At 54.7% G+C, this 26,494-nt stretch overlaps 1 protein-coding gene across 2 annotated transcripts in view; it reads right to left on the reverse strand.

Annotated features, from left to right (window-relative positions):
• serpinf2b (serpin peptidase inhibitor, clade F (alpha-2 antiplasmin, pigment epithelium derived factor), member 2b) overlaps window positions 1–26,494 on the reverse strand; it is a 53,727-nt gene that overhangs the window by 22,919 nt on the left and 4,314 nt on the right. For both annotated transcript variants that reach the window (XM_059973735.1, XM_059973736.1), the window contains exon 3: window positions 23,052–23,415. In XM_059973735.1, the coding sequence (XP_059829718.1) occupies window positions 23,052–23,415 (364 nt within the window). The remainder of the gene's footprint in view (window positions 1–23,051; window positions 23,416–26,494) is intronic.

The raw sequence follows: 26,494 nt of genomic DNA on the forward strand, positions 1-26,494 counted from the left end.
ATGAGTCCATGTATTACAGGAGAGTTACTAACATGCTTGGAGCATTGGCTGATTGGTAGGAGGCAGCAAGTGGGAATAAAAGGATCCTTTTCTGGTTGGCTGACAGTGACTAGTGGTGTTTGCAGGGCTCGGTGTTGGGACCAGTTCTTTTTATGCTGAATATAAATGATTTAGATGATGGAATAGATGGCTTTGTTGTAAGTTCACAGATGATATGAAGATTGGTGGAGAGGCAGGTTAGTGTTGAGGAAACAGATAGACTGCAGAAAGTCTTAAACGGATTAGGAGAATGGGCAAGAAAGTGGCAAATGAAATACAACGTTGGAAAATGCATGGCCATGCACTTTGGTTGTAGAAATAAATGTGCAGACTATTTTCTAAATGGGGAGAAAATCCAAAAATCTGAGATGCAAAGGGACTTGAGAGTCCTTGTGCAGAACACCCTGAAGGTTAACTTGCAGGTTGAGTCAGTGGTGAGGAAGGAAAATGCCATGTTAACATTCATTTCAGGAGGTCTAGAATACAAGAACAGGGATGTGATGCTGAGGCTTTATAAGGCACTGGTGAGGCCTCACCTAGAGTATTGTGAACAGTTTTGGGCTCCTCATCTTAGAAAAGATGTGCCTGGATTAGAGAGGGTGCAGAGGAGATTGACCAGGATGCGGCCTGGATTAGAGAGGGTGCAGAGGAGATTGACCAGGATGCTGTCTGGATTAGAGAGGGTGCAGAGGAGATTGACCAGGATGCTGCCTGGATTAGAGAGGGTGCAGAGGAGATTGACCAGGATGCTGTCTGGATTAGAGAGGGTGCAGAGGAGATTGACCAGGATGCTGCCTGGATTAGAGAGGGTGCAGAGGAGATTGACCAGGATGCTGTCTGGATTAGAGAGGGTGCAGAGGAGATTGACCAGGATGCTGCCTGGATTAGAGAGGGTGCAGAGGAGGTTCACAAGGATGTTGTCTGGATTAGAGAGGGTGCAGAGGAGATTGACCAGGATGCTGCCTGGATTAGAGAGGGTGCAGAGGAGATTGACCAGGATGCTGCCTGGATTAGAGAGGGTGCAGAGGAGATTGACCAGGATGCTGCCTGGATTAGAGAGGGTGCAGAGGAGATTGACCAGGATGCTGCCTGGATTAGAGAGGGTGCAGAGGAGATTGACCAGGGTGCTGCCTGGATTAGAGAGGGTGCAGAGGAGATTTACCAGGATGCTGCCTGGATTAGAGAGGGAGCAGAGGAGATTGACCAGGATGTGGCCTGGATTAGAGAGGGTGCAGAGGAGATTGACCAGGGTGCTGCCTGGATCAGAGAGGGTGCAGAGGAGATTGACCAGGATGCTGCCTGGATTAGAGAGGGTGCAGAGGAGATTGACCAGGATGCTGCCTGGATTAGAGAGGGTGCAGAGGAGATTGACCAGGATGCTGTCTGGATCAGAGAGGGTGCAGAGGAGATTTACCAGGATGGGGCCTGGATCAGAGAGGGTGCAGAGGAGATTGACCAGGATGCTGCCTGGATTAGAGAGGGTGCAGAGGAGATTGACCAGGATGCTGCCTGGATTAGAGAGGGTGCAGAGGAGATTTACCAGGGTGCTGCCTGGATTAGAGAGGGTGCAGAGGAGATTTACCAGGATGCTGCCTGGATTAGAGAGGGCGCAGAGGAGATTGACCAGGATGCTGCCTGGATTAGAGAGGGTGCAGAGGAGATTTACCAGGGTGCTGCCTGGATTAGAGAGGGTGCAGAGGAGATTTACCAGGGTGCTGCCTGGATTAGAGAGGGTGCAGAGGAGATTTACCAGGGTGCTGCCTGGATTAGAGAGGGTGCAGAGGAGATTGACCAGGATGCTGCCTGGATTAGAGAGGGTGCAGAGGAGATTGACCAGGGTGCTGCCTGGATTAGAGAGGGTGCAGAGGAGATTTACCAGGGTGCTGCCTGGATTAGAGAGGGTGCAGAGGAGATTTACCAGGGTGCTGCCTGGATTAGAGAGGGTGCAGAGGAGATTGACCAGGATGTTGTCTGGAATAGAGAGGGTGCAGAGGAGATTGACCAGGATGCTGCCTGGAATAGAGAGGGTGCAGAGGAGATTGACCAGGATGTTGTCTGGATTAGAGAGTGTGCAGAGCAGATTTACCAGGGTGCTGCCTGGATTAGAGAGGGTGCAGAGGAGATTGACCAGGATGTTGCCTGGATTAGAGAGGGTGCAGAGGAGATTGACCAGGATGTCGCCTGGGTTAGAGAGGGTGCAGAGGAGATTGACCAGGATACTGCCTGGATTAGAGAGGGTGCAGAGGAGATTGACCAGGATGCTGTCTGGATTAGAGAGGGTGCAGAGGAGATTGACCAGGATGCTGCCTGGATTAGAGAGGGTGCAGAGGAGATTGACCAGGATGCTGTCTGGATTAGAGAGGGTGCAGAGGAGATTGACCAGGATGCTGCCTGGATTAGAGAGGGTGCAGAGGAGGTTCACAAGGATGTTGTCTGGATTAGAGAGGGTGCAGAGGAGATTGACCAGGATGCTGCCTGGATTAGAGAGGGTGCAGAGGAGATTGACCAGGATGCTGCCTGGATTAGAGAGGGTGCAGAGGAGATTGACCAGGATGCTGCCTGGATTAGAGAGGGTGCAGAGGAGATTGACCAGGATGCTGCCTGGATTAGAGAGGGTGCAGAGGAGATTGACCAGGATGCTGCCTGGATTAGAGAGGGTGCAGAGGAGATTGACCAGGATGTGGCCTGGATTAGAGAGGGTGCAGAGGAGATTGACCAGGGTGCTGCCTGGATTAGAGAGGGAGCAGAGGAGATTGACCAGGATGTGGCCTGGATCAGAGAGGGTGCAGAGGAGATTGACCAGGATGCTGCCTGGATTAGAGAGGGTGCAGAGGAGATTGACCAGGATGTGGCCTGGATTAGAGAGGGTGCAGAGGAGATTGACAAGGGTGCTGCCTGGATTAGAGAGGGTGCAGAGCAGATTTACCAGTATGCTGCCTGGATTAGAGAGGGTGCAGAGGAGATTGACCAGGATGCTGCCTGGATTAGAGAGGGTGCAGAGGAGATTGACCAGGATGCTGCCTGGATTAGAGAGGGTGCAGAGGAGATTGACCAGGATGGGGCCTGGATCAGAGAGGGTGCAGAGGAGATTGACCAGGATGGGGCCTGGATCAGAGAGGGTGCAGAGGAGATTGACCAGGATGCTGCCTGGATTAGAGAGGGTGCAGTGGAGATTGACCAGGATGCTGTCTGGATCAGAGAGGGTGCAGAGGAGATTTACCAGGATGGGGCCTGGATCAGAGAGGGTGCAGAGGAGATTGACCAGGATGCTGCCTGGATTAGAGAGGGTGCAGAGGAGATTGACCAGGATGCTGCCTGGATTAGAGAGGGTGCAGAGGAGATTTACCAGGGTGCTGCCTGGATTAGAGAGGGTGCAGAGGAGATTTACCAGGATGCTGCCTGGATTAGAGAGGGCGCAGAGGAGATTGACCAGGATGCTGCCTGGATTAGAGAGGGTGCAGAGGAGATTTACCAGGGTGCTGCCTGGATTAGAGAGGGTGCAGAGGAGATTTACCAGGGTGCTGCCTGGATTAGAGAGGGTGCAGAGGAGATTTACCAGGGTGCTGCCTGGATTAGAGAGGGTGCAGAGGAGATTGACCAGGATGCTGCCTGGATTAGAGAGGGTGCAGAGGAGATTGACCAGGGTGCTGCCTGGATTAGATAGGGTGCAGAGGAGATTTACCAGGGTGCTGCCTGGATTAGAGAGGGTGCAGAGGAGATTTACCAGGGTGCTGCCTGGATTAGAGAGGGTGCAGAGGAGATTGACCAGGATGTTGTCTGGAATAGAGAGGGTGCAGAGGAGATTGACCAGGATGCTGCCTGGAATAGAGAGGGTGCAGAGGAGATTGACCAGGATGTTGTCTGGATTAGAGAGTGTGCAGAGCAGATTTACCAGGGTGCTGCCTGGATTAGAGAGGGTGCAGAGGAGATTGACCAGGATGTTGTCTGGAATAGAGAGGGTGCAGAGGAGATTGACCGGGATGCTGCCTGGATTAGAGAGGGTGCAGAGGAGATTGACCAGGATGTCGCCTGGGTTAGAGAGGGTGCAGAGGAGATTGACCAGGATGCTGCCTGGATTAGAGAGGGTGCAGAGGAGATTGACCAGGATGCTGTCTGGATCAGAGAGGGTGCAGAGGAGATTTACCAGGATGGGGCCTGGATCAGAGAGGGTGCAGAGGAGATTGACCAGGATGCTGCCTGGATTAGAGAGGGTGCAGAGGAGGTTCACAAGGATGTCGCCTGGGTTAGAGAGGGTGCAGAGGAGATTGACCAGGATGCTGCCTGGATTAGAGAGGGTGCAGAGGAGATTGACCAGGATGCTGTCTGGATCAGAGAGGGTGCAGAGGAGATTTACCAGGATGGGGCCTGGATCAGAGAGGGTGCAGAGGAGATTGACCAGGATGCTGCCTGGATTAGAGAGGGTGCAGAGGAGATTGACCAGGATGCTGCCTGGATTAGAGAGGGTGCAGAGGAGATTTACCAGGGTGCTGCCTGGATTAGAGAGGGTGCAGAGGAGATTTACCAGGATGCTGCCTGGATTAGAGAGGGCGCAGAGGAGATTGACCAGGATGCTGCCTGGATTAGAGAGGGTGCAGAGGAGATTTACCAGGGTGCTGCCTGGATTAGAGAGGGTGCAGAGGAGATTTACCAGGGTGCTGCCTGGATTAGAGAGGGTGCAGAGGAGATTTACCAGGGTGCTGCCTGGATTAGAGAGGGTGCAGAGGAGATTGACCAGGATGCTGCCTGGATTAGAGAGGGTGCAGAGGAGATTGACCAGGGTGCTGCCTGGATTAGAGAGGGTGCAGAGGAGATTTACCAGGGTGCTGCCTGGATTAGAGAGGGTGCAGAGGAGATTTACCAGGGTGCTGCCTGGATTAGAGAGGGTGCAGAGGAGATTGACCAGGATGTTGTCTGGAATAGAGAGGGTGCAGAGGAGATTGACCAGGATGCTGCCTGGAATAGAGAGGGTGCAGAGGAGATTGACCAGGATGTTGTCTGGATTAGAGAGTGTGCAGAGCAGATTTACCAGGGTGCTGCCTGGATTAGAGAGGGTGCAGAGGAGATTGACCAGGATGTTGCCTGGATTAGAGAGGGTGCAGAGGAGATTGACCAGGATGTCGCCTGGGTTAGAGAGGGTGCAGAGGAGATTGACCAGGATACTGCCTGGATTAGAGAGGGTGCAGAGGAGATTGACCAGGATGCTGTCTGGATTAGAGAGGGTGCAGAGGAGATTGACCAGGATGCTGCCTGGATTAGAGAGGGTGCAGAGGAGATTGACCAGGATGCTGTCTGGATTAGAGAGGGTGCAGAGGAGATTGACCAGGATGCTGCCTGGATTAGAGAGGGTGCAGAGGAGGTTCACAAGGATGTTGTCTGGATTAGAGAGGGTGCAGAGGAGATTGACCAGGATGCTGCCTGGATTAGAGAGGGTGCAGAGGAGATTGACCAGGATGCTGCCTGGATTAGAGAGGGTGCAGAGGAGATTGACCAGGATGCTGCCTGGATTAGAGAGGGTGCAGAGGAGATTGACCAGGATGCTGCCTGGATTAGAGAGGGTGCAGAGGAGATTGACCAGGATGCTGCCTGGATTAGAGAGGGTGCAGAGGAGATTGACCAGGATGTGGCCTGGATTAGAGAGGGTGCAGAGGAGATTGACCAGGGTGCTGCCTGGATTAGAGAGGGAGCAGAGGAGATTGACCAGGATGTGGCCTGGATCAGAGAGGGTGCAGAGGAGATTGACCAGGATGCTGCCTGGATTAGAGAGGGTGCAGAGGAGATTGACCAGGATGTGGCCTGGATTAGAGAGGGTGCAGAGGAGATTGACAAGGGTGCTGCCTGGATTAGAGAGGGTGCAGAGCAGATTTACCAGTATGCTGCCTGGATTAGAGAGGGTGCAGAGGAGATTGACCAGGATGCTGCCTGGATTAGAGAGGGTGCAGAGGAGATTGACCAGGATGCTGCCTGGATTAGAGAGGGTGCAGAGGAGATTGACCAGGATGGGGCCTGGATCAGAGAGGGTGCAGAGGAGATTGACCAGGATGGGGCCTGGATCAGAGAGGGTGCAGAGGAGATTGACCAGGATGCTGCCTGGATTAGAGAGGGTGCAGTGGAGATTGACCAGGATGCTGTCTGGATCAGAGAGGGTGCAGAGGAGATTTACCAGGATGGGGCCTGGATCAGAGAGGGTGCAGAGGAGATTGACCAGGATGCTGCCTGGATTAGAGAGGGTGCAGAGGAGATTGACCAGGATGCTGCCTGGATTAGAGAGGGTGCAGAGGAGATTGACCAGGATGCTGCCTGGATTAGAGAGGGTGCAGAGGAGATTGACCAGGATGCTGCCTGGATTAGAGAGGGTGCAGAGGAGATTGACCAGGATGCTGCCTGGATTAGAGAGGGTGCAGAGGAGATTGACCAGGATGCTGCCTGGATTAGAGAGGGTGCAGAGGAGATTGACCAGGATGTGGCCTGGATTAGAGAGGGTGCAGAGGAGATTGACCAGGGTGCTGCCTGGATTAGAGAGGGAGCAGAGGAGATTGACCAGGATGTGGCCTGGATCAGAGAGGGTGCAGAGGAGATTGACCAGGATGCTGCCTGGATTAGAGAGGGTGCAGAGGAGATTGACCAGGATGTGGCCTGGATTAGAGAGGGTGCAGAGGAGATTGACAAGGGTGCTGCCTGGATTAGAGAGGGTGCAGAGCAGATTTACCAGTATGCTGCCTGGATTAGAGAGGGTGCAGAGGAGATTGACCAGGATGCTGCCTGGATTAGAGAGGGTGCAGAGGAGATTGACCAGGATGCTGCCTGGATTAGAGAGGGTGCAGAGGAGATTGACCAGGATGGGGCCTGGATCAGAGAGGGTGCAGAGGAGATTGACCAGGATGGGGCCTGGATCAGAGAGGGTGCAGAGGAGATTGACCAGGATGCTGCCTGGATTAGAGAGGGTGCAGTGGAGATTGACCAGGATGCTGTCTGGATCAGAGAGGGTGCAGAGGAGATTTACCAGGATGGGGCCTGGATCAGAGAGGGTGCAGAGGAGATTGACCAGGATGCTGCCTGGATTAGAGAGGGTGCAGAGGAGATTGACCAGGATGCTGCCTGGATTAGAGAGGGTGCAGAGGAGATTTACCAGGGTGCTGCCTGGATTAGAGAGGGTGCAGAGGAGATTTACCAGGATGCTGCCTGGATTAGAGAGGGCGCAGAGGAGATTGACCAGGATGCTGCCTGGATTAGAGAGGGTGCAGAGGAGATTTACCAGGGTGCTGCCTGGATTAGAGAGGGTGCAGAGGAGATTTACCAGGGTGCTGCCTGGATTAGAGAGGGTGCAGAGGAGATTTACCAGGGTGCTGCCTGGATTAGAGAGGGTGCAGAGGAGATTGACCAGGATGCTGCCTGGATTAGAGAGGGTGCAGAGGAGATTGACCAGGGTGCTGCCTGGATTAGATAGGGTGCAGAGGAGATTTACCAGGGTGCTGCCTGGATTAGAGAGGGTGCAGAGGAGATTTACCAGGGTGCTGCCTGGATTAGAGAGGGTGCAGAGGAGATTGACCAGGATGTTGTCTGGAATAGAGAGGGTGCAGAGGAGATTGACCAGGATGCTGCCTGGAATAGAGAGGGTGCAGAGGAGATTGACCAGGATGTTGTCTGGATTAGAGAGTGTGCAGAGCAGATTTACCAGGGTGCTGCCTGGATTAGAGAGGGTGCAGAGGAGATTGACCAGGATGTTGTCTGGAATAGAGAGGGTGCAGAGGAGATTGACCGGGATGCTGCCTGGATTAGAGAGGGTGCAGAGGAGATTGACCAGGATGCTGCCTGGATTAGAGAGGGTGCAGAGGAGATTGACCAGGATGTGGCCTGGATTAGAGAGGGTGCAGAGGAGATTGACCAGGGTGCTGCCTGGATTAGAGAGGGAGCAGAGGAGATTGACCAGGATGTGGCCTGGATCAGAGAGGGTGCAGAGGAGATTGACCAGGATGCTGCCTGGATTAGAGAGGGTGCAGAGGAGATTGACCAGGATGTGGCCTGGATTAGAGAGGGTGCAGAGGAGATTGACAAGGGTGCTGCCTGGATTAGAGAGGGTGCAGAGCAGATTTACCAGTATGCTGCCTGGATTAGAGAGGGTGCAGAGGAGATTGACCAGGATGCTGCCTGGATTAGAGAGGGTGCAGAGGAGATTGACCAGGATGCTGCCTGGATTAGAGAGGGTGCAGAGGAGATTGACCAGGATGGGGCCTGGATCAGAGAGGGTGCAGAGGAGATTGACCAGGATGGGGCCTGGATCAGAGAGGGTGCAGAGGAGATTGACCAGGATGCTGCCTGGATTAGAGAGGGTGCAGTGGAGATTGACCAGGATGCTGTCTGGATCAGAGAGGGTGCAGAGGAGATTTACCAGGATGGGGCCTGGATCAGAGAGGGTGCAGAGGAGATTGACCAGGATGCTGCCTGGATTAGAGAGGGTGCAGAGGAGATTGACCAGGATGCTGCCTGGATTAGAGAGGGTGCAGAGGAGATTTACCAGGGTGCTGCCTGGATTAGAGAGGGTGCAGAGGAGATTTACCAGGATGCTGCCTGGATTAGAGAGGGCGCAGAGGAGATTGACCAGGATGCTGCCTGGATTAGAGAGGGTGCAGAGGAGATTTACCAGGGTGCTGCCTGGATTAGAGAGGGTGCAGAGGAGATTTACCAGGGTGCTGCCTGGATTAGAGAGGGTGCAGAGGAGATTTACCAGGGTGCTGCCTGGATTAGAGAGGGTGCAGAGGAGATTGACCAGGATGCTGCCTGGATTAGAGAGGGTGCAGAGGAGATTGACCAGGGTGCTGCCTGGATTAGATAGGGTGCAGAGGAGATTTACCAGGGTGCTGCCTGGATTAGAGAGGGTGCAGAGGAGATTTACCAGGGTGCTGCCTGGATTAGAGAGGGTGCAGAGGAGATTGACCAGGATGTTGTCTGGAATAGAGAGGGTGCAGAGGAGATTGACCAGGATGCTGCCTGGAATAGAGAGGGTGCAGAGGAGATTGACCAGGATGTTGTCTGGATTAGAGAGTGTGCAGAGCAGATTTACCAGGGTGCTGCCTGGATTAGAGAGGGTGCAGAGGAGATTGACCAGGATGTTGTCTGGAATAGAGAGGGTGCAGAGGAGATTGACCGGGATGCTGCCTGGATTAGAGAGGGTGCAGAGGAGATTGACCAGGATGTCGCCTGGGTTAGAGAGGGTGCAGAGGAGATTGACCAGGATGCTGCCTGGATTAGAGAGGGTGCAGAGGAGATTGACCAGGATGCTGTCTGGATCAGAGAGGGTGCAGAGGAGATTTACCAGGATGGGGCCTGGATCAGAGAGGGTGCAGAGGAGATTGACCAGGATGCTGCCTGGATTAGAGAGGGTGCAGAGGAGGTTCACAAGGATGTCGCCTGGGTTAGAGAGGGTGCAGAGGAGATTGACCAGGATGCTGCCTGGATTAGAGAGGGTGCAGAGGAGATTGACCAGGATGCTGTCTGGATCAGAGAGGGTGCAGAGGAGATTTACCAGGATGGGGCCTGGATCAGAGAGGGTGCAGAGGAGATTGACCAGGATGCTGCCTGGATTAGAGAGGGTGCAGAGGAGATTGACCAGGATGCTGCCTGGATTAGAGAGGGTGCAGAGGAGATTTACCAGGGTGCTGCCTGGATTAGAGAGGGTGCAGAGGAGATTTACCAGGATGCTGCCTGGATTAGAGAGGGCGCAGAGGAGATTGACCAGGATGCTGCCTGGATTAGAGAGGGTGCAGAGGAGATTTACCAGGGTGCTGCCTGGATTAGAGAGGGTGCAGAGGAGATTTACCAGGGTGCTGCCTGGATTAGAGAGGGTGCAGAGGAGATTTACCAGGGTGCTGCCTGGATTAGAGAGGGTGCAGAGGAGATTGACCAGGATGCTGCCTGGATTAGAGAGGGTGCAGAGGAGATTGACCAGGGTGCTGCCTGGATTAGAGAGGGTGCAGAGGAGATTTACCAGGGTGCTGCCTGGATTAGAGAGGGTGCAGAGGAGATTTACCAGGGTGCTGCCTGGATTAGAGAGGGTGCAGAGGAGATTGACCAGGATGTTGTCTGGAATAGAGAGGGTGCAGAGGAGATTGACCAGGATGCTGCCTGGAATAGAGAGGGTGCAGAGGAGATTGACCAGGATGTTGTCTGGATTAGAGAGTGTGCAGAGCAGATTTACCAGGGTGCTGCCTGGATTAGAGAGGGTGCAGAGGAGATTGACCAGGATGTTGCCTGGATTAGAGAGGGTGCAGAGGAGATTGACCAGGATGTCGCCTGGGTTAGAGAGGGTGCAGAGGAGATTGACCAGGATACTGCCTGGATTAGAGAGGGTGCAGAGGAGATTGACCAGGATGCTGTCTGGATTAGAGAGGGTGCAGAGGAGATTGACCAGGATGCTGCCTGGATTAGAGAGGGTGCAGAGGAGATTGACCAGGATGCTGTCTGGATTAGAGAGGGTGCAGAGGAGATTGACCAGGATGCTGCCTGGATTAGAGAGGGTGCAGAGGAGGTTCACAAGGATGTTGTCTGGATTAGAGAGGGTGCAGAGGAGATTGACCAGGATGCTGCCTGGATTAGAGAGGGTGCAGAGGAGATTGACCAGGATGCTGCCTGGATTAGAGAGGGTGCAGAGGAGATTGACCAGGATGCTGCCTGGATTAGAGAGGGTGCAGAGGAGATTGACCAGGATGCTGCCTGGATTAGAGAGGGTGCAGAGGAGATTGACCAGGATGCTGCCTGGATTAGAGAGGGTGCAGAGGAGATTGACCAGGATGTGGCCTGGATTAGAGAGGGTGCAGAGGAGATTGACCAGGGTGCTGCCTGGATTAGAGAGGGAGCAGAGGAGATTGACCAGGATGTGGCCTGGATCAGAGAGGGTGCAGAGGAGATTGACCAGGATGCTGCCTGGATTAGAGAGGGTGCAGAGGAGATTGACCAGGATGTGGCCTGGATTAGAGAGGGTGCAGAGGAGATTGACAAGGGTGCTGCCTGGATTAGAGAGGGTGCAGAGCAGATTTACCAGTATGCTGCCTGGATTAGAGAGGGTGCAGAGGAGATTGACCAGGATGCTGCCTGGATTAGAGAGGGTGCAGAGGAGATTGACCAGGATGCTGCCTGGATTAGAGAGGGTGCAGAGGAGATTGACCAGGATGGGGCCTGGATCAGAGAGGGTGCAGAGGAGATTGACCAGGATGGGGCCTGGATCAGAGAGGGTGCAGAGGAGATTGACCAGGATGCTGCCTGGATTAGAGAGGGTGCAGTGGAGATTGACCAGGATGCTGTCTGGATCAGAGAGGGTGCAGAGGAGATTTACCAGGATGGGGCCTGGATCAGAGAGGGTGCAGAGGAGATTGACCAGGATGCTGCCTGGATTAGAGAGGGTGCAGAGGAGATTGACCAGGATGCTGCCTGGATTAGAGAGGGTGCAGAGGAGATTGACCAGGATGCTGCCTGGATTAGAGAGGGTGCAGAGGAGATTGACCAGGATGCTGCCTGGATTAGAGAGGGTGCAGAGGAGATTGACCAGGATGCTGCCTGGATTAGAGAGGGTGCAGAGGAGATTGACCAGGATGCTGCCTGGATTAGAGAGGGTGCAGAGGAGATTGACCAGGATGTGGCCTGGATTAGAGAGGGTGCAGAGGAGATTGACCAGGGTGCTGCCTGGATTAGAGAGGGAGCAGAGGAGATTGACCAGGATGTGGCCTGGATCAGAGAGGGTGCAGAGGAGATTGACCAGGATGCTGCCTGGATTAGAGAGGGTGCAGAGGAGATTGACCAGGATGTGGCCTGGATTAGAGAGGGTGCAGAGGAGATTGACAAGGGTGCTGCCTGGATTAGAGAGGGTGCAGAGCAGATTTACCAGTATGCTGCCTGGATTAGAGAGGGTGCAGAGGAGATTGACCAGGATGCTGCCTGGATTAGAGAGGGTGCAGAGGAGATTGACCAGGATGCTGCCTGGATTAGAGAGGGTGCAGAGGAGATTGACCAGGATGGGGCCTGGATCAGAGAGGGTGCAGAGGAGATTGACCAGGATGGGGCCTGGATCAGAGAGGGTGCAGAGGAGATTGACCAGGATGCTGCCTGGATTAGAGAGGGTGCAGTGGAGATTGACCAGGATGCTGTCTGGATCAGAGAGGGTGCAGAGGAGATTTACCAGGATGGGGCCTGGATCAGAGAGGGTGCAGAGGAGATTGACCAGGATGCTGCCTGGATTAGAGAGGGTGCAGAGGAGATTGACCAGGATGCTGCCTGGATTAGAGAGGGTGCAGAGGAGATTTACCAGGGTGCTGCCTGGATTAGAGAGGGTGCAGAGGAGATTTACCAGGATGCTGCCTGGATTAGAGAGGGCGCAGAGGAGATTGACCAGGATGCTGCCTGGATTAGAGAGGGTGCAGAGGAGAGGGGGAATTACCAGGGTGCTGCCTGGATTAGAGAGGGTGCAGAGGAGATTTACCAGGGTGCTGCCTGGATTAGAGAGGGTGCAGAGGAGATTTACCAGGGTGCTGCCTGGATTAGAGAGGGTGCAGAGGAGATTGACCAGGATGCTGCCTGGATTAGAGAGGGTGCAGAGGAGATTGACCAGGGTGCTGCCTGGATTAGATAGGGTGCAGAGGAGATTTACCAGGGTGCTGCCTGGATTAGAGAGGGTGCAGAGGAGATTTACCAGGGTGCTGCCTGGATTAGAGAGGGTGCAGAGGAGATTGACCAGGATGTTGTCTGGAATAGAGAGGGTGCAGAGGAGATTGACCAGGATGCTGCCTGGAATAGAGAGGGTGCAGAGGAGATTGACCAGGATGTTGTCTGGATTAGAGAGTGTGCAGAGCAGATTTACCAGGGTGCTGCCTGGATTAGAGAGGGTGCAGAGGAGATTGACCAGGATGTTGTCTGGAATAGAGAGGGTGCAGAGGAGATTGACCGGGATGCTGCCTGGATTAGAGAGGGTGCAGAGGAGATTGACCAGGATGTCGCCTGGGTTAGAGAGGGTGCAGAGGAGATTGACCAGGATACTGCCTGGATTAGAGAGGGTGCAGAGGAGATTGACCAGGATGCGGTCTGGATTAGAGAGGGTGCAGAGGAGATTGACCAGGATGCTGTCTGGATTAGAGAGGGTGCAGAGGAGATTGACCAGGATGCTGCCTGGATTAGAGAGGGTGCAGAGGAGATTCACCAGGGTGCTGCCTGGATTAGAGAGGGTGCAGAGGAGATTGACCAGGATGCTGCCTGGATTAGAGAGGGTGCAGAGGAGATTCACCAGGATGTTGCCTGGATTAGAGAGGGTGCAGAGGAGATTGACCAGGGTGCTGCCTGGATTAGAGAGGGTGAAGAGGAGATTTACCAGGAAACTGCCTGGATTAGAGAGGGTGCAGAGGAGATTGACCAGGATGCTGCCTGGATTAGAGAGGGTGCAGAGCAGATTGACCAGGATACTGCCTGGATTAGAGAGGGTGCAGAGGAGATTGACCAGGATGCTGCCTGGATTAGAGAGGGTGCAGAGGAGATTTACCAGGGTGCTGCCTGGATTAGAGAGGGTGCAGAGGAGATTTACCAGGATGCTGCCTGGATTAGAGAGGGTGCAGAGCAGATTGACCAGGATACTGCCTGGATTAGAGAGGGTGCAGAGGAGATTGACCAGGATGCTGCCTGGATTAGAGAGGGTGCAGAGGAGATTTACCAGGGTGCTGCCTGGATTAGAGAGGGTGCAGAGGAGATTGACCAGGATGCTACCTGGATTAGAGAGGGTGCAGAGGAGATTGACCAGGGTGCTGCCTGGATTAGAGAGGGTGCAGAGGAGATTGACCAGGATGTTGCCTGGGTTAGAGAGGGTGCAGAGGAGATTGACCAGGATGCTGCCTGGATTAGAGATGGTGCAGAGGAGATTGACCAGGATGCTGTCTGGATTAGAGAGGGTGCAGAGGAGATTGACCAGGATGCTTCCTGGATTAGAGAGTGTGCAGAGGAGATTTACCAGGCTGCTGTCTGGATTAGAGAGGGTGCAGAGGAGATTGACCAGGATGATGCCTGGATTAGAGAGGGTGCAGAGGAGATTGACCGTGGTGCTGCCTGGATTAGAGAGGGTGCAGACGAGATTTACCAGGAAGCTGCCTGGATTAGAGAGGGTGTAGAGGAGATTGACCAGGATGCTGCCTGGATTAGAGAGGGTGCAGAGGAGATTTACCAGGATGCTGCCTGGATTAGAGAGGGCGCAGAGGAGATTGACCAGGATGCTGCCTGGATTAGAGAGGGTGCAGAGGAGATTTACCAGGGTGCTGCCTGGATTAGAGAGGGTGCAGAGGAGATTTACCAGGGTGCTGCCTGGATTAGAGAGGGTGCAGAGGAGATTTACCAAGGTGCTGCCTGGATTAGAGAGGGTGCAGAGGAGATTGACCAGGATGCTGCCTGGATTAGAGAGGGTGCAGAGGAGATTGACCAGGGTGCTGCCTGGATTAGAGAGGGTGCAGAGGAGATTTACCAGGGTGCTGCCTGGATTAGAGAGGGTGCAGAGGAGATTTACCAGGGTGCTGCCTGGATTAGAGAGGGTGCAGAGGAGATTGACCAGGATGTTGTCTGGATTAGAGAGTGTGCAGAGGAGATTGACCAGGATGCTGCCTGGAATAGAGAGGGTGCAGAGGAGATTGACCAGGGTGCTGCCTGGATTAGAGAGGGTGCAGAGGAGATTGACCAGGGTGCTGCCTGGATTAGAGAGTGTGCTGAGGAGATTGACCAGGATGCTGCCTGGAATAGAGAGGGTGCAGAGGAGATTGACCAGGGTGCTGCCTGGATTAGAGAGGGTGCAGAGGAGATTGACCGGGGTGCTGCCTGGATTAGAGAGGGTGCAGAGGAGATTGACCAGGATGTTGTCTGGAATAGAGAGGGTGCAGAGGAGATTGACCGGGATGCTGCCTGGATTAGAGAGGGTGCAGAGGAGATTGACCAGGATGTCGCCTGGGTTAGAGAGGGTGCAGAGGAGATTGACCAGGATACTGCCTGGATTAGAGAGGGTGCAGAGGAGATTGACCAGGATGCGGTCTGGATTAGAGAGGGTGCAGAGGAGATTGACCAGGATGCTGTCTGGATTAGAGAGGGTGCAGAGGAGATTGACCAGGATGCTGCCTGGATTAGAGAGGGTGCAGAGGAGATTTACCAGGGTGCTGCCTGGATTAGAGAGGGTGCAGAGGAGATTTACCAGGATGCTGCCTGGATTAGAGAGGGCGCAGAGGAGATTGACCAGGATGCTGCCTGGATTAGAGAGGGTGCAGAGGAGATTTACCAGGGTGCTGCCTGGATTAGAGAGGGTGCAGAGGAGATTTACCAGGGTGCTGCCTGGATTAGAGAGGGTGCAGAGGAGATTTACCAGGGTGCTGCCTGGATTAGAGAGGGTGCAGAGGAGATTGACCAGGATGCTGCCTGGATTAGAGAGGGTGCAGAGGAGATTGACCAGGGTGCTGCCTGGATTAGATAGGGTGCAGAGGAGATTTACCAGGGTGCTGCCTGGATTAGAGAGGGTGCAGAGGAGATTTACCAGGGTGCTGCCTGGATTAGAGAGGGTGCAGAGGAGATTGACCAGGATGTTGTCTGGAATAGAGAGGGTGCAGAGGAGATTGACCAGGATGCTGCCTGGAATAGAGAGGGTGCAGAGGAGATTGACCAGGATGTTGTCTGGATTAGAGAGTGTGCAGAGCAGATTTACCAGGGTGCTGCCTGGATTAGAGAGGGTGCAGAGGAGATTGACCAGGATGTTGTCTGGAATAGAGAGGGTGCAGAGGAGATTGACCGGGATGCTGCCTGGATTAGAGAGGGTGCAGAGGAGATTGACCAGGATGTCGCCTGGGTTAGAGAGGGTGCAGAGGAGATCGCCTGGGTTAGAGAGGGTGCAGAGGAGATTGACCAGGATACTGCCTGGATTAGAGAGGGTGCAGAGGAGATTGACCAGGATGCGGTCTGGATTAGAGAGGGTGCAGAGGAGATTGACCAGGATGCTGTCTGGATTAGAGAGGGTGCAGAGGAGATTGACCAGGATGCTGCCTGGATTAGAGAGGGTGCAGAGGAGATTCACCAGGGTGCTGCCTGGATTAGAGAGGGTGCAGAGGAGATTGACCAGGATGCTGCTGGATTAGAGAGGGTGCAGAGGAGATTCACCAGGATGTTGCCTGGATTAGAGAGGGTGCAGAGGAGATTGACCAGGGTGCTGCCTGGATTAGAGAGGGTGAAGAGGAGATTTACCAGGAAACTGCTGGATTAGAGAGGGTGCAGAGGAGATTGACCAGGATGCTGCCTGGATTAGAGAGGGTGCAGAGCAGATTGACCAGGATACTGCCTGGATTAGAGAGGGTGCAGAGGAGATTGACCAGGATGCTGCCTGGATTAGAGAGGGTGCAGAGGAGATTTACCAGGGTGCTGCTGGATTAGAGAGGGTGCAGAGGAGATTGACCAGGATGCTGCCTGGATTAGAGAGGGTGCAGAGCAGATTGACCAGGATACTGCCTGGATTAGAGAGGGTGCAGAGGAGATTGACCAGGATGCTGCCTGGATTAGAGAGGTGCAGAGGAGATTTACCAGGGTGCTGCCTGGATTAGAGAGGGTGCAGAGGAGATTGACCAGGATGCTACCTGGATTAGAGAGGGTGCAGAGGAGATTGACCAGGGTGCTGCCTGGATTAGAGAGGGTGCAGAGGAGATTGACCAGGATGTTGCCTGGGTTAGAGAGGGTGCAGAGGAGATTGACCAGGATGCTGCTGGATTAGAGATGGTGCAGAGGAGATTGACCAGGATGCTGTCTGGATTAGAGAGGGTGCAGAGGAGATTGACCAGGATGCTTCCTGGATTAGAGAGTGTGCAGAGGAGATTTACCAGGCTGCTGTCTGATTAGAGAGGGTGCAGAGGAGATTGACCAGGATGATGCCTGGATTAGAGAGGGTGCAGAGGAGATTGACCGTGGTGCTGCCTGATTAGAGAGGGTGCAGACGAGATTTACCAGGAAGCTGCCTGGATTAGAGAGGGTGTAGAGGAGATTGACCAGGATGCTGCCTGGATTAGAGAGGGTGCAGAGGAGATTTACCAGGATGCTGCCTGGATTAGAGAGGCGCAGAGGAGATTGACCAGGATGCTGCCTGGATTAGAGAGGGTGCAGAGGAGATTTACCAGGGTGCTGCCTGGATTAGAGAGGGTGCAGAGGAGATTTACCAGGGTGCTGCCTGGATTAGAGAGGGTGCAGAGGAGATTTACCAAGGTGCTGCCTGGATTAGAGAGGGTGCAGAGGAGATTGACCAGGATGCTGCCTGGATTAGAGAGGGTGCAGAGGAGATTGACCAGGGTGCTGTGCTGCCTGGATTAGAGAGGGTGCAGAGGAGATTTACCAGGGTGCTGCTGGATTAGAGAGGGTGCAGAGGAGATTTACCAGGGTGCTGCCTGGATTAGAGAGGGTGCAGAGGAGATTGACCAGGATGTTGTCTGGATTAGAGAGTGTGCAGAGGAGATTGACCAGGATGCTGCCTGGAATAGAGAGGGTGCAGAGGAGATTGACCAGGGTGCTGCCTGGATTAGAGAGGGTGCAGAGGAGATTGACCAGGGTGCTGCCTGGATTAGAGAGTGTGCTGAGGAGATTGACCAGGATGCTGCTGGAATAGAGAGGGTGCAGAGGAGATTGACCAGGGTGCTGCCTGGATTAGAGAGGGTGCAGAGGAGATTGACCGGGGTGCTGCCTGGATTAGAGAGGGTGCAGAGGAGATTTACCAGGAAGCTGCCTGGATTAGAGAGGGTGCAGAGGAGATTGACCAGGATGCTGCCTGGATTAGAGAGGGTGCAGAGGAGATTGACCAGGATGCTGCCTGGATTAGAGAGGGTGCAGAGGAGATTGACCGGGATGCTGCCTGGAATAGAGAGGGTGCAGAGGAGATTTACCAGTGTGCTACCTGGATTATAGAGGGTGCAGAGGAGATTGACCAAGATGCTTCCTGGATTAGAGAGGGTGCAGAGGAGATTGACCAGGATGCTGCCTGGATTAGAGAGGGTGCAGAGGAGATTGACCTGGATGATGCCTGGATTAGAGAGGGTGCCGAGGGGATTGATCAGGATGCTGCCTGGATTAGAGAGGGTGCAGAGGAGATTGACCAGGATGCTGCCTGGATTAGAGAGGGTGCAGAGGAGATTGACCAGGATACTGCCTGGATTAGAGAGGGTGCAGAGGAGATTCACCAGGATGTTGCCTGGATTAGAGAGGGTGCCGAGGGGATTGATCAGGATGCTGCCTGGATTAGAGAGGGTGCAGAGGAGATTGACCAGGATGCTGCCTGGATTAGAGAGGGTGCAGAGGAGATTGACCAGGATACTGCCTGGATTAGAGAGGGTGCAGAGGAGATTCACCAGGATGTTGCCTGGATTAGAGAGGGTGCAGAGGAGATTGACCAGGGTGCTGCCTGGATTAGAGAGGGTGAAGAGGAGATTGACCAGGGTGCTGCCTGGATTAGAGAGGGTGCAGAGGAGATTTACCAGGAAACTGCCTGGATTAGAGAGGGTGCAGAGGAGATTGACCAGGATGCTGCCTGGATTAGAGAGGGTGCAGAGCAGATTGACCAGGATACTGCCTGGATTAGAGAGGGTGCAGAGGAGATTGACCAGGATGCTGCCTGGATTAGAGAGGGTGCAGAGGAGATTTACCAGGGTGCTGCCTGGATTAGAGAGGGTGCAGAGGAGATTGACCAGGATGCTGCCTGGATTAGAGAGGGTGCAGAGCAGATTGACCAGGATACTGCCTGGATTAGAGAGGGTGCAGAGGAGATTGACCAGGATGCTGCCTGGATTAGAGAGGGTGCAGAGGAGATTTACCAGGGTGCTGCCTGGATTAGAGAGGGTGCAGAGGAGATTGACCAGGATGCTACCTGGATTAGAGAGGGTGCAGAGGAGATTGACCAGGGTGCTGCCTGGATTAGAGAGGGTGCAGAGGAGATTGACCAGGATGTTGCCTGGGTTAGAGAGGGTGCAGAGGAGATTGACCAGGATGCTGCCTGGATTAGAGATGGTGCAGAGGAGATTGACCAGGATGCTGTCTGGATTAGAGAGGGTGCAGAGGAGATTGACCAGGATGCTTCCTGGATTAGAGAGTGTGCAGAGGAGATTTACCAGGCTGCTGTCTGGATTAGAGAGGGTGCAGAGGAGATTGACCAGGATGATGCCTGGATTAGAGAGGGTGCAGAGGAGATTGACCGTGGTGCTGCCTGGATTAGAGAGGGTGCAGACGAGATTTACCAGGAAGCTGCCTGGATTAGAGAGGGTGTAGAGGAGATTGACCAGGATGCTGCCTGGATTAGAGAGGGTGCAGAGGAGATTTACCAGGATGCTGCCTGGATTAGAGAGGGCGCAGAGGAGATTGACCAGGATGCTGCCTGGATCAGAGAGGGTGCAGAGGAGATTTACCAGGGTGCTGCCTGGATTAGAGAGGGTGCAGAGGAGATTTACCAGGGTGCTGCCTGGATTAGAGAGGGTGCAGAGGAGATTTACCAAGGTGCTGCCTGGATTAGAGAGGGTGCAGAGGAGATTGACCAGGATGCTGCCTGGATTAGAGAGGGTGCAGAGGAGATTGACCAGGGTGCTGCCTGGATTAGAGAGGGTGCAGAGGAGATTTACCAGGGTGCTGCCTGGATTAGAGAGGGTGCAGAGGAGATTTACCAGGGTGCTGCCTGGATTAGAGAGGGTGCAGAGGAGATTGACCAGGATGTTGTCTGGATTAGAGAGTGTGCAGAGGAGATTGACCAGGATGCTGCCTGGAATAGAGAGGGTGCAGAGGAGATTGACCAGGGTGCTGCCTGGATTAGAGAGGGTGCAGAGGAGATTGACCAGGGTGCTGCCTGGATTAGAGAGTGTGCAGAGGAGATTGACCAGGATGCTGCCTGGAATAGAGAGGGTGCAGAGGAGATTGACCAGGGTGCTGCCTGGATTAGAGAGGGTGCAGAGGAGATTGACGGGGTGCTGCCTGGATTAGAGAGGGTGCAGAGGAGATTTACCAGGAAGCTGCCTGGATTAGAGAGGGTGCAGAGGAGATTGACCAGGATGCTGCCTGGATTAGAGAGGGTGCAGAGGAGATTGACCAGGATGCTGCCTGGATTAGAGAGGGTGCAGAGGAGATTGACCGGGATGCTGCCTGGAATAGAGAGGGTGCAGAGGAGATTTACCAGTGTGCTACCTGGATTATAGATGGTGCAGAGGAGATTGACCAAGATGCTTCCTGGATTAGAGAGGGTGCAGAGGAGATTGACCAGGATGCTGCCTGGATTAGAGAGGGTGCAGAGGAGATTGACCTGGATGATGCCTGGATTAGAGAGGGTGCCGAGGGGATTGATCAGGATGCTGCCTGGATTAGAGAGGGTGCAGAGGAGATTGACCAGGATGCTGCCTGGATTAGAGAGGGTGCAGAGGAGATTGACCAGGATACTGCCTGGATTAGAGAGGGTGCAGAGGAGATTTACCAGGCTGCTGTCTGGATTAGAGAGGCTGCAGAGGAGATTGACCAGGATGATGCCTGGGTTAGAGAGGGTGCAGAGGAGATTGACCAGGATGCTGCCTGGATTAGAGATGGTGCAGAGGAGATTGACCAGGATGCTGCCTGGATTAGAGAGGGTGCAGAGGAGATTGACCAGGATGCTGCCTGGATTAGAGAGTGTGCAGAGGAGATTTACCAGGCTGCTGCCTGGATTAGAGAGGGTGCAGAGGAGATTGACCAGGGTGCTGCCTGGATTAGAGAGGGTGCAGAGGAGATTGACCAGGGTGCTGCCTGGATTAGAGAGGGTGCAGAGGAGATTTACCAGGGTGCTGCCTGGATTAGAGAGGGTGCAGAGGAGATTTACCAGGGTGCTGCCTGGATTAGAGAGGGTGCAGAGGAGATTGACCGGGATGCTGCCTGGAATAGAGAGGGTGCAGAGGAGATTGACCAGGATGCTGCCTGGATTAGAGAGGGTGCAGAGGAGATTGACCAGGATGATGCCTGGGTTAGAGAGGGTGCAGAGGAGATTGACCAGGATGCTGCCTGGATTAGAGATGGTGCAGAGGAGATTGACCAGGATGCTGCCTGGATTAGAGAGGGTGCAGAGGAGATTGACCAGGATGCTGCCTGGATTAGAGAGTGTGCAGAGGAGATTTACCAGGCTGCTGTCTGGATTAGAGAGGGTGCAGAGGAGATTGACCAGGGTGCTGCCTGGATTAGAGAGGTGCAGAGGAGATTGACCGGGGTGCTGCCTGGATTAGAGAGGGTGCAGAGGAGATTTACCAGGAAGCTGCCTGGATTAGAGAGGGTGCAGAGGAGATTGACCAGGATGCTGCCTGGATTAGAGAGGGTGCAGAGGAGATTGACCAGGATGCTGCCTGGATTAGAGAGGGTGCAGAGGAGATTGACCAGGGTGCTGCCTGGATTAGAGAGGGTGCAGAGGAGATTGACCAGGATGCTGCCTGGATTAGAGAGGGTGCAGAGGAGATTGACCAGGGTGCTGCCTGGATTAGAGAGGGTGCAGAGGAGATTGACCAGGGTGCTGCCTGGATTAGAGAGGGTGCAGAGGAGATTGACCAGGGTGCTGCCTGGATTAGAGAGGGTGCAGAGGAGATTTACCAGGAAGCTGCCTGGATTAGAGAGGGTGCAGAGGAGATTGACCAGGATGCTGCCTGGATTAGAGAGGGTGCAGAGGAGATTGACCAGGATGCTGCCTGGATTAGAGAGGGTGCAGAGGAGATTGACCAGGATGCTGCCTGGATTAGAGAGGGTGCAGAGGAGATTGACCAGGGTGCTGCCTGGATTAGAGAGGGTGCAGAGGAGATTTACCAGGAAGCTGCCTGGATTAGAGAGGGTGCAGAGGAGATTGACCAGGATGCTGCCTGGATTAGAGAGGGTGCAGAGGAGATTGACCAGGATGCTGCCTGGATTAGAGAGGGTGCAGAGGAGATTGACCGGGAAGCTGCCTGGATTAGAGAGGGTGCAGAGGAGATTGACCAGGATGCTGCCTGGATTAGAGAGGGTGCAGAGGAGATTGACCAGGATGCTGCCTGGATTAGAGAGGGTGCAGAGGAGATTGACCAGGATGCTGCCTGGATTAGAGAGGGTGCAGAGGAGATTGACCAGGGTGCTGCCTGGATTAGAGAGGGTGCAGAGGAGATTGACCAGGATGCTGCCTGGATTAGAGAGGGTGCAGAGGAGATTGACCAGGATGCTGCCTGGATTAGAGAGGGTGCAGAGGAGATTCACCAGGGTGCCTCCTGGATTAGAGAGGGTGCAGAGGAGATTGACCGGGATGCTGCCTGGATTAGAGAGGGTGCAGAGGAGATTGACCGGGATGCTGCCTGGATTAGAGAGGGTGCAGAGGAGATTGACCAGGATGCTGCCTGGATTAGAGAGGGTGCAGAGGAGATTGACCAGGATGCTGCCTGGATTAGAGAGGGTGCAGAGGAGATTGACCAGGATGCTGCCTGGATTAGAGAGGGTGCAGAGGAGATTGACCAGGGTGCCTCCTGGATTAGAGAGGGTGCTTTTTGAGGAAAGCTGGAGTGAACCAGGGCTTTTCTCTCTGGAGTGGAGGAGGCTGAGAGGTGACTTGACAGAGGTGTACTGAATGATAAGAGGCAAAGATCGATTGGACAGACAGAGACTTTTCCCCACAGTGGAGATGATTAATATGATGGGGCATAATTTTAAGGTGTTTGGAGGGGATATGAGAGATAGGTTTTTTTTTTACACACAGACTGCGAAGTGCATGGGAGATCATGCCAGGGGCAGTAGTAGATTAGGGACATTAGCGGCATTTAAGAGACTCCAAGAGAGGCACATGGATGAAATGGAGGGCCATGTGGGAGGAAAAGTTCAGAACGAGCTTGGTGTAGGTTTAAAGGTTGGCAGGACATCCTGGGCTGAAGGGCCTGTACTGTGTCGTGTTCTGTGAGGCAGGACTCTGGACCAATGGGTCTGGTGGCAGACTCCCTACACGAAGGACACAGCCAAGGGCAGAACAGTAGAAACACTTTTGTTACCCAGGGTCAGCTGAGCGAGCCCTAGCACAATGCTCAGAGGCGAGATGATCACATTTGGTTTCTTGGTCTCCTTCAGAATTTTCCGGAACATAGTAATGCCAAAGTCACCGATGGCCTTTCCCAGGACCTGCATCGTCTCGGGAGATGTGGCCCCTGCGCACTTTTCCTGCGGCCACGCCTCGCCCTCACTCCGAGGGTCTGGCTCCACATCCCCCTCTCTGGCAGCTGACGGTCGGACCTCCAGAAACTGTGTGACGGTCGGGTCCGAGTCTGGCCCCTGGACCTGCAGGCTGTGAGTTGTGATTTGGACAGGGTAGGAAGTTGAGGCCTGTCTGGGTTCAGATGTCGCTGTTATATCTTCAGCCTGTGGAAGTTAGAGACACATCCACTCAGAAGATCTAGAGTTGTGCGAGGGGTGAGATAACAAACAGGAAATAACACGGAGACAAGTGAAGTCCCGTTTCCATCTCCAACCTGTCTCTCCCACCCCAGCCCTGTTCCCCATTCTCATTCTGGAGCCTACACCCCATCGTATGACTGTAGACACTGCACAACAGGAGGGTCAGTGTGCACTGCCAGAGTTACTGCCCTCCCCACCCCAATTGCCACTGACCAGTTCTGGAGACAGTATCCTCTCATTGAAGGCCTTCACACTGACCGGTGCCCGGGCACAGTGACCTTCACACTGACCAGTGCCCGGGCACGGTGACCTTCTCACTGACCAGTGACATTCTCACTGACCAGTGCACTGCGACCTTCACACTGACCGGTGCCCAGGCACAGTGACCTTCACACTGACCAGTGCCCGGGCACGGTGATATTCTCACTGACCAGTGCCCAAGCACAGTGACATTCTTACTGACCAGTGCCCGGGCACGGTGACATTCTCACTGACCAGTGCACTGTGAACTTCACATTGACCAGTGCCCAGGCACAGTGACCTTCACACTGACCAGTGCCCGGGCTCAGTGATATTCTCACTGACCAGTGCCCAGGCACAGTGACCTTCACACTGACCGGTGCCCGGGCACAGTGACATTCTCACTGACCAGTGCACAGTGACCTTCACACTGACCAGTGCCCGGGCTCAGTGATATTCTCACTGACCAGTGCCCAGGCACAGTGACCTTCACACTGACCGGTGCCCGGGCACAGTGACATTCTCACTGACCAGTGCACTGCGACCTTCACACTGACCAGTGCCTGGGCACAGTGACCTTCACACTGACTGGTGCCTGGGCACGGTGATATTCTCACTGACCAGTGCCCAAGCATAGTGATATTCTCGTTGACCAGTGCCCGGGCACAGTGACCTTCTCACAGACCGGTGGCCAGGCACGGTGAACCTCACACCAACCAGTGCCCAGGCACGATGACCTTCACACTGACCAGTGCCCAGGCAGAGTGAACCTCACACCAACCAGTGCCCGGGCACGGTGACCTTCACTTTGACCAGTGCCCAGGCACAGTGAACCTCACACCAACCAATGCCCGGGCACGGTGACCTTCACACTGACCAGTGCCCAGGCTCGGTGATATTCTCACTGACCAGCGCCCAGGCACAGTGACCTTCACACTGAGCAGTGCCCGGGCACGGTGATATTCTCACTGACCAGTGCCCAAGCACGGTGACATTCTCACTGACCAGTGCACTGCGACCTTCACACTGACCAGTGCCTGGGCACAGTGACCTTCACACTGACTGGTGCCCGGGCACGGTGATATTCTCACTGACCAGTGCCCAGGCACAGTGACCTTCACACTGACCAGTGCCCGGGCACGGTGATATTCTCACTGACCAGTGCCCAGGCACAGTGACCTTCACACTGACCAGTGGCCGGGCACAGTGACATTCTCACTGACCAGTGCACTGCGACCTTCACACTGACCAGTGCCTGGGCACAGTGACCTTCACACTGACTGGTGCCCGGGCACGGTGATATTCTCACTGACCAGTGCCCAAGCACAGTGACATTCTCGTTGACCAGTGCCCGGGCACAGTGACCTTCTCACTGACCGGTGGCCAGGCACGGTGAACCTCACACCAACCAGTGCCCAGGCACGGTGACCTTCACACTGACCAGTGCCCAGGCACAGTGAACCTCACACCAACCAGTGCCCGGGCACGGTGACCTTCACACTGACCAGTGCCCAGGCACAGTGAACCACACACCAACCAGTGCCCGGGCACGGTGATCTTCACACTGACCAGTGCCCAGGCACAGTGAACCTCACACCAACCAGTGCCCGGGCACGGTGATCTTCACACTGACCAGTGCCCAGGCACAATGAACCTCACACCAACCAGTGCCCGGGCACGGTGACCTTCACACTGACCAGTGCCCAGGCACAGTGAACCACACACCAACCAGTGCCCGGGCACGGTGATCTTCACACTGACCAGTGCCCAGGCACAGTGAACCTCACACCAACCAGTGCCCGGGCACGGTGACCTTCACACTGACCAGTGCCCAGGCACAGTGAACCACACACCAACCAGTGCCCAGGCACAGTGAACCTCACACCAACCAGTGCCCGGGCACGGTGACCTTCACACTGACCAGTGCCCAGGCACAGTGAACCTCACACCAACCAGTGCCCGGGCACGGTGACCTTCACACTGACCAGTGCCCAGGCACAGTGAACCACACACCAACCAGTGCCCAGGCACAGTGATCTTCACACTGACCAGTGCCCAGGCACAGTGAACCACACACCAACCAGTGCCCGGGCACGGTGACCTTCACACTGACCAGTGCCCAGGCACAGTGAACCTCACACCAACCAGTGCCCGGGCACGGTGACCTTCACACTGACCAGTGCCCAGGCACAGTGAACCTCACACCAACCAGTGCCCGGGCACGGTGACCTTCACACTGACTGGTGCCTAGGAACGGTGACATTTCACCTCTCCAGCCCAAGGGGCTGGGACTAACAGCAGATGAATCTGGGGTCAGCACACCCAGATTGAGGGGTGGGGAGATGTTGTGGGGTGGAGTGAATGCTAGGAGGAAGAGAGGAGGGAAAGAGTGAGGGGAAGAAGGGGAGGAGAGTGAGAGGTGAGAGTGTGGAAGGAGAAGGGGAGAAGAAGAGGGAGGGAGGGACGGAGGGATGGGGAGAGAGAGAGAGGGAGGGTTGAAGTGAGGTGAGGGAGAGGGGGAGAGAGGAAGGGCTATTATGAGGGTAAAAAGATTTTAAGAGGGAGAGGGGATAGAGAGGGAGGGGTGCAGTGAGGGGAGGGAGTGAGGGGGATGAAGGGAGGGTAGGAGTGTAGGGGTGTGGAGAGGGAGGGAGGGGTGCAGTGAGGGGGATGGGGAGGGTAGGAGTGAAGGGGTGTGGGGAGGGAGGGAAGGAAAGGGGATGGAGGGAGGGAGCGAGGGGGATGAAGGGAGGGTAGGAGTGGTGTGGGGAGGGAGGGAGGGGTGCAGTGAGGGGAGGGAGTG

Source organism: Hypanus sabinus, chromosome 6 (genome assembly GCF_030144855.1).
Source record: "Hypanus sabinus isolate sHypSab1 chromosome 6, sHypSab1.hap1, whole genome shotgun sequence".
NCBI lineage: Eukaryota > Metazoa > Chordata > Chondrichthyes > Myliobatiformes > Dasyatidae > Hypanus > Hypanus sabinus.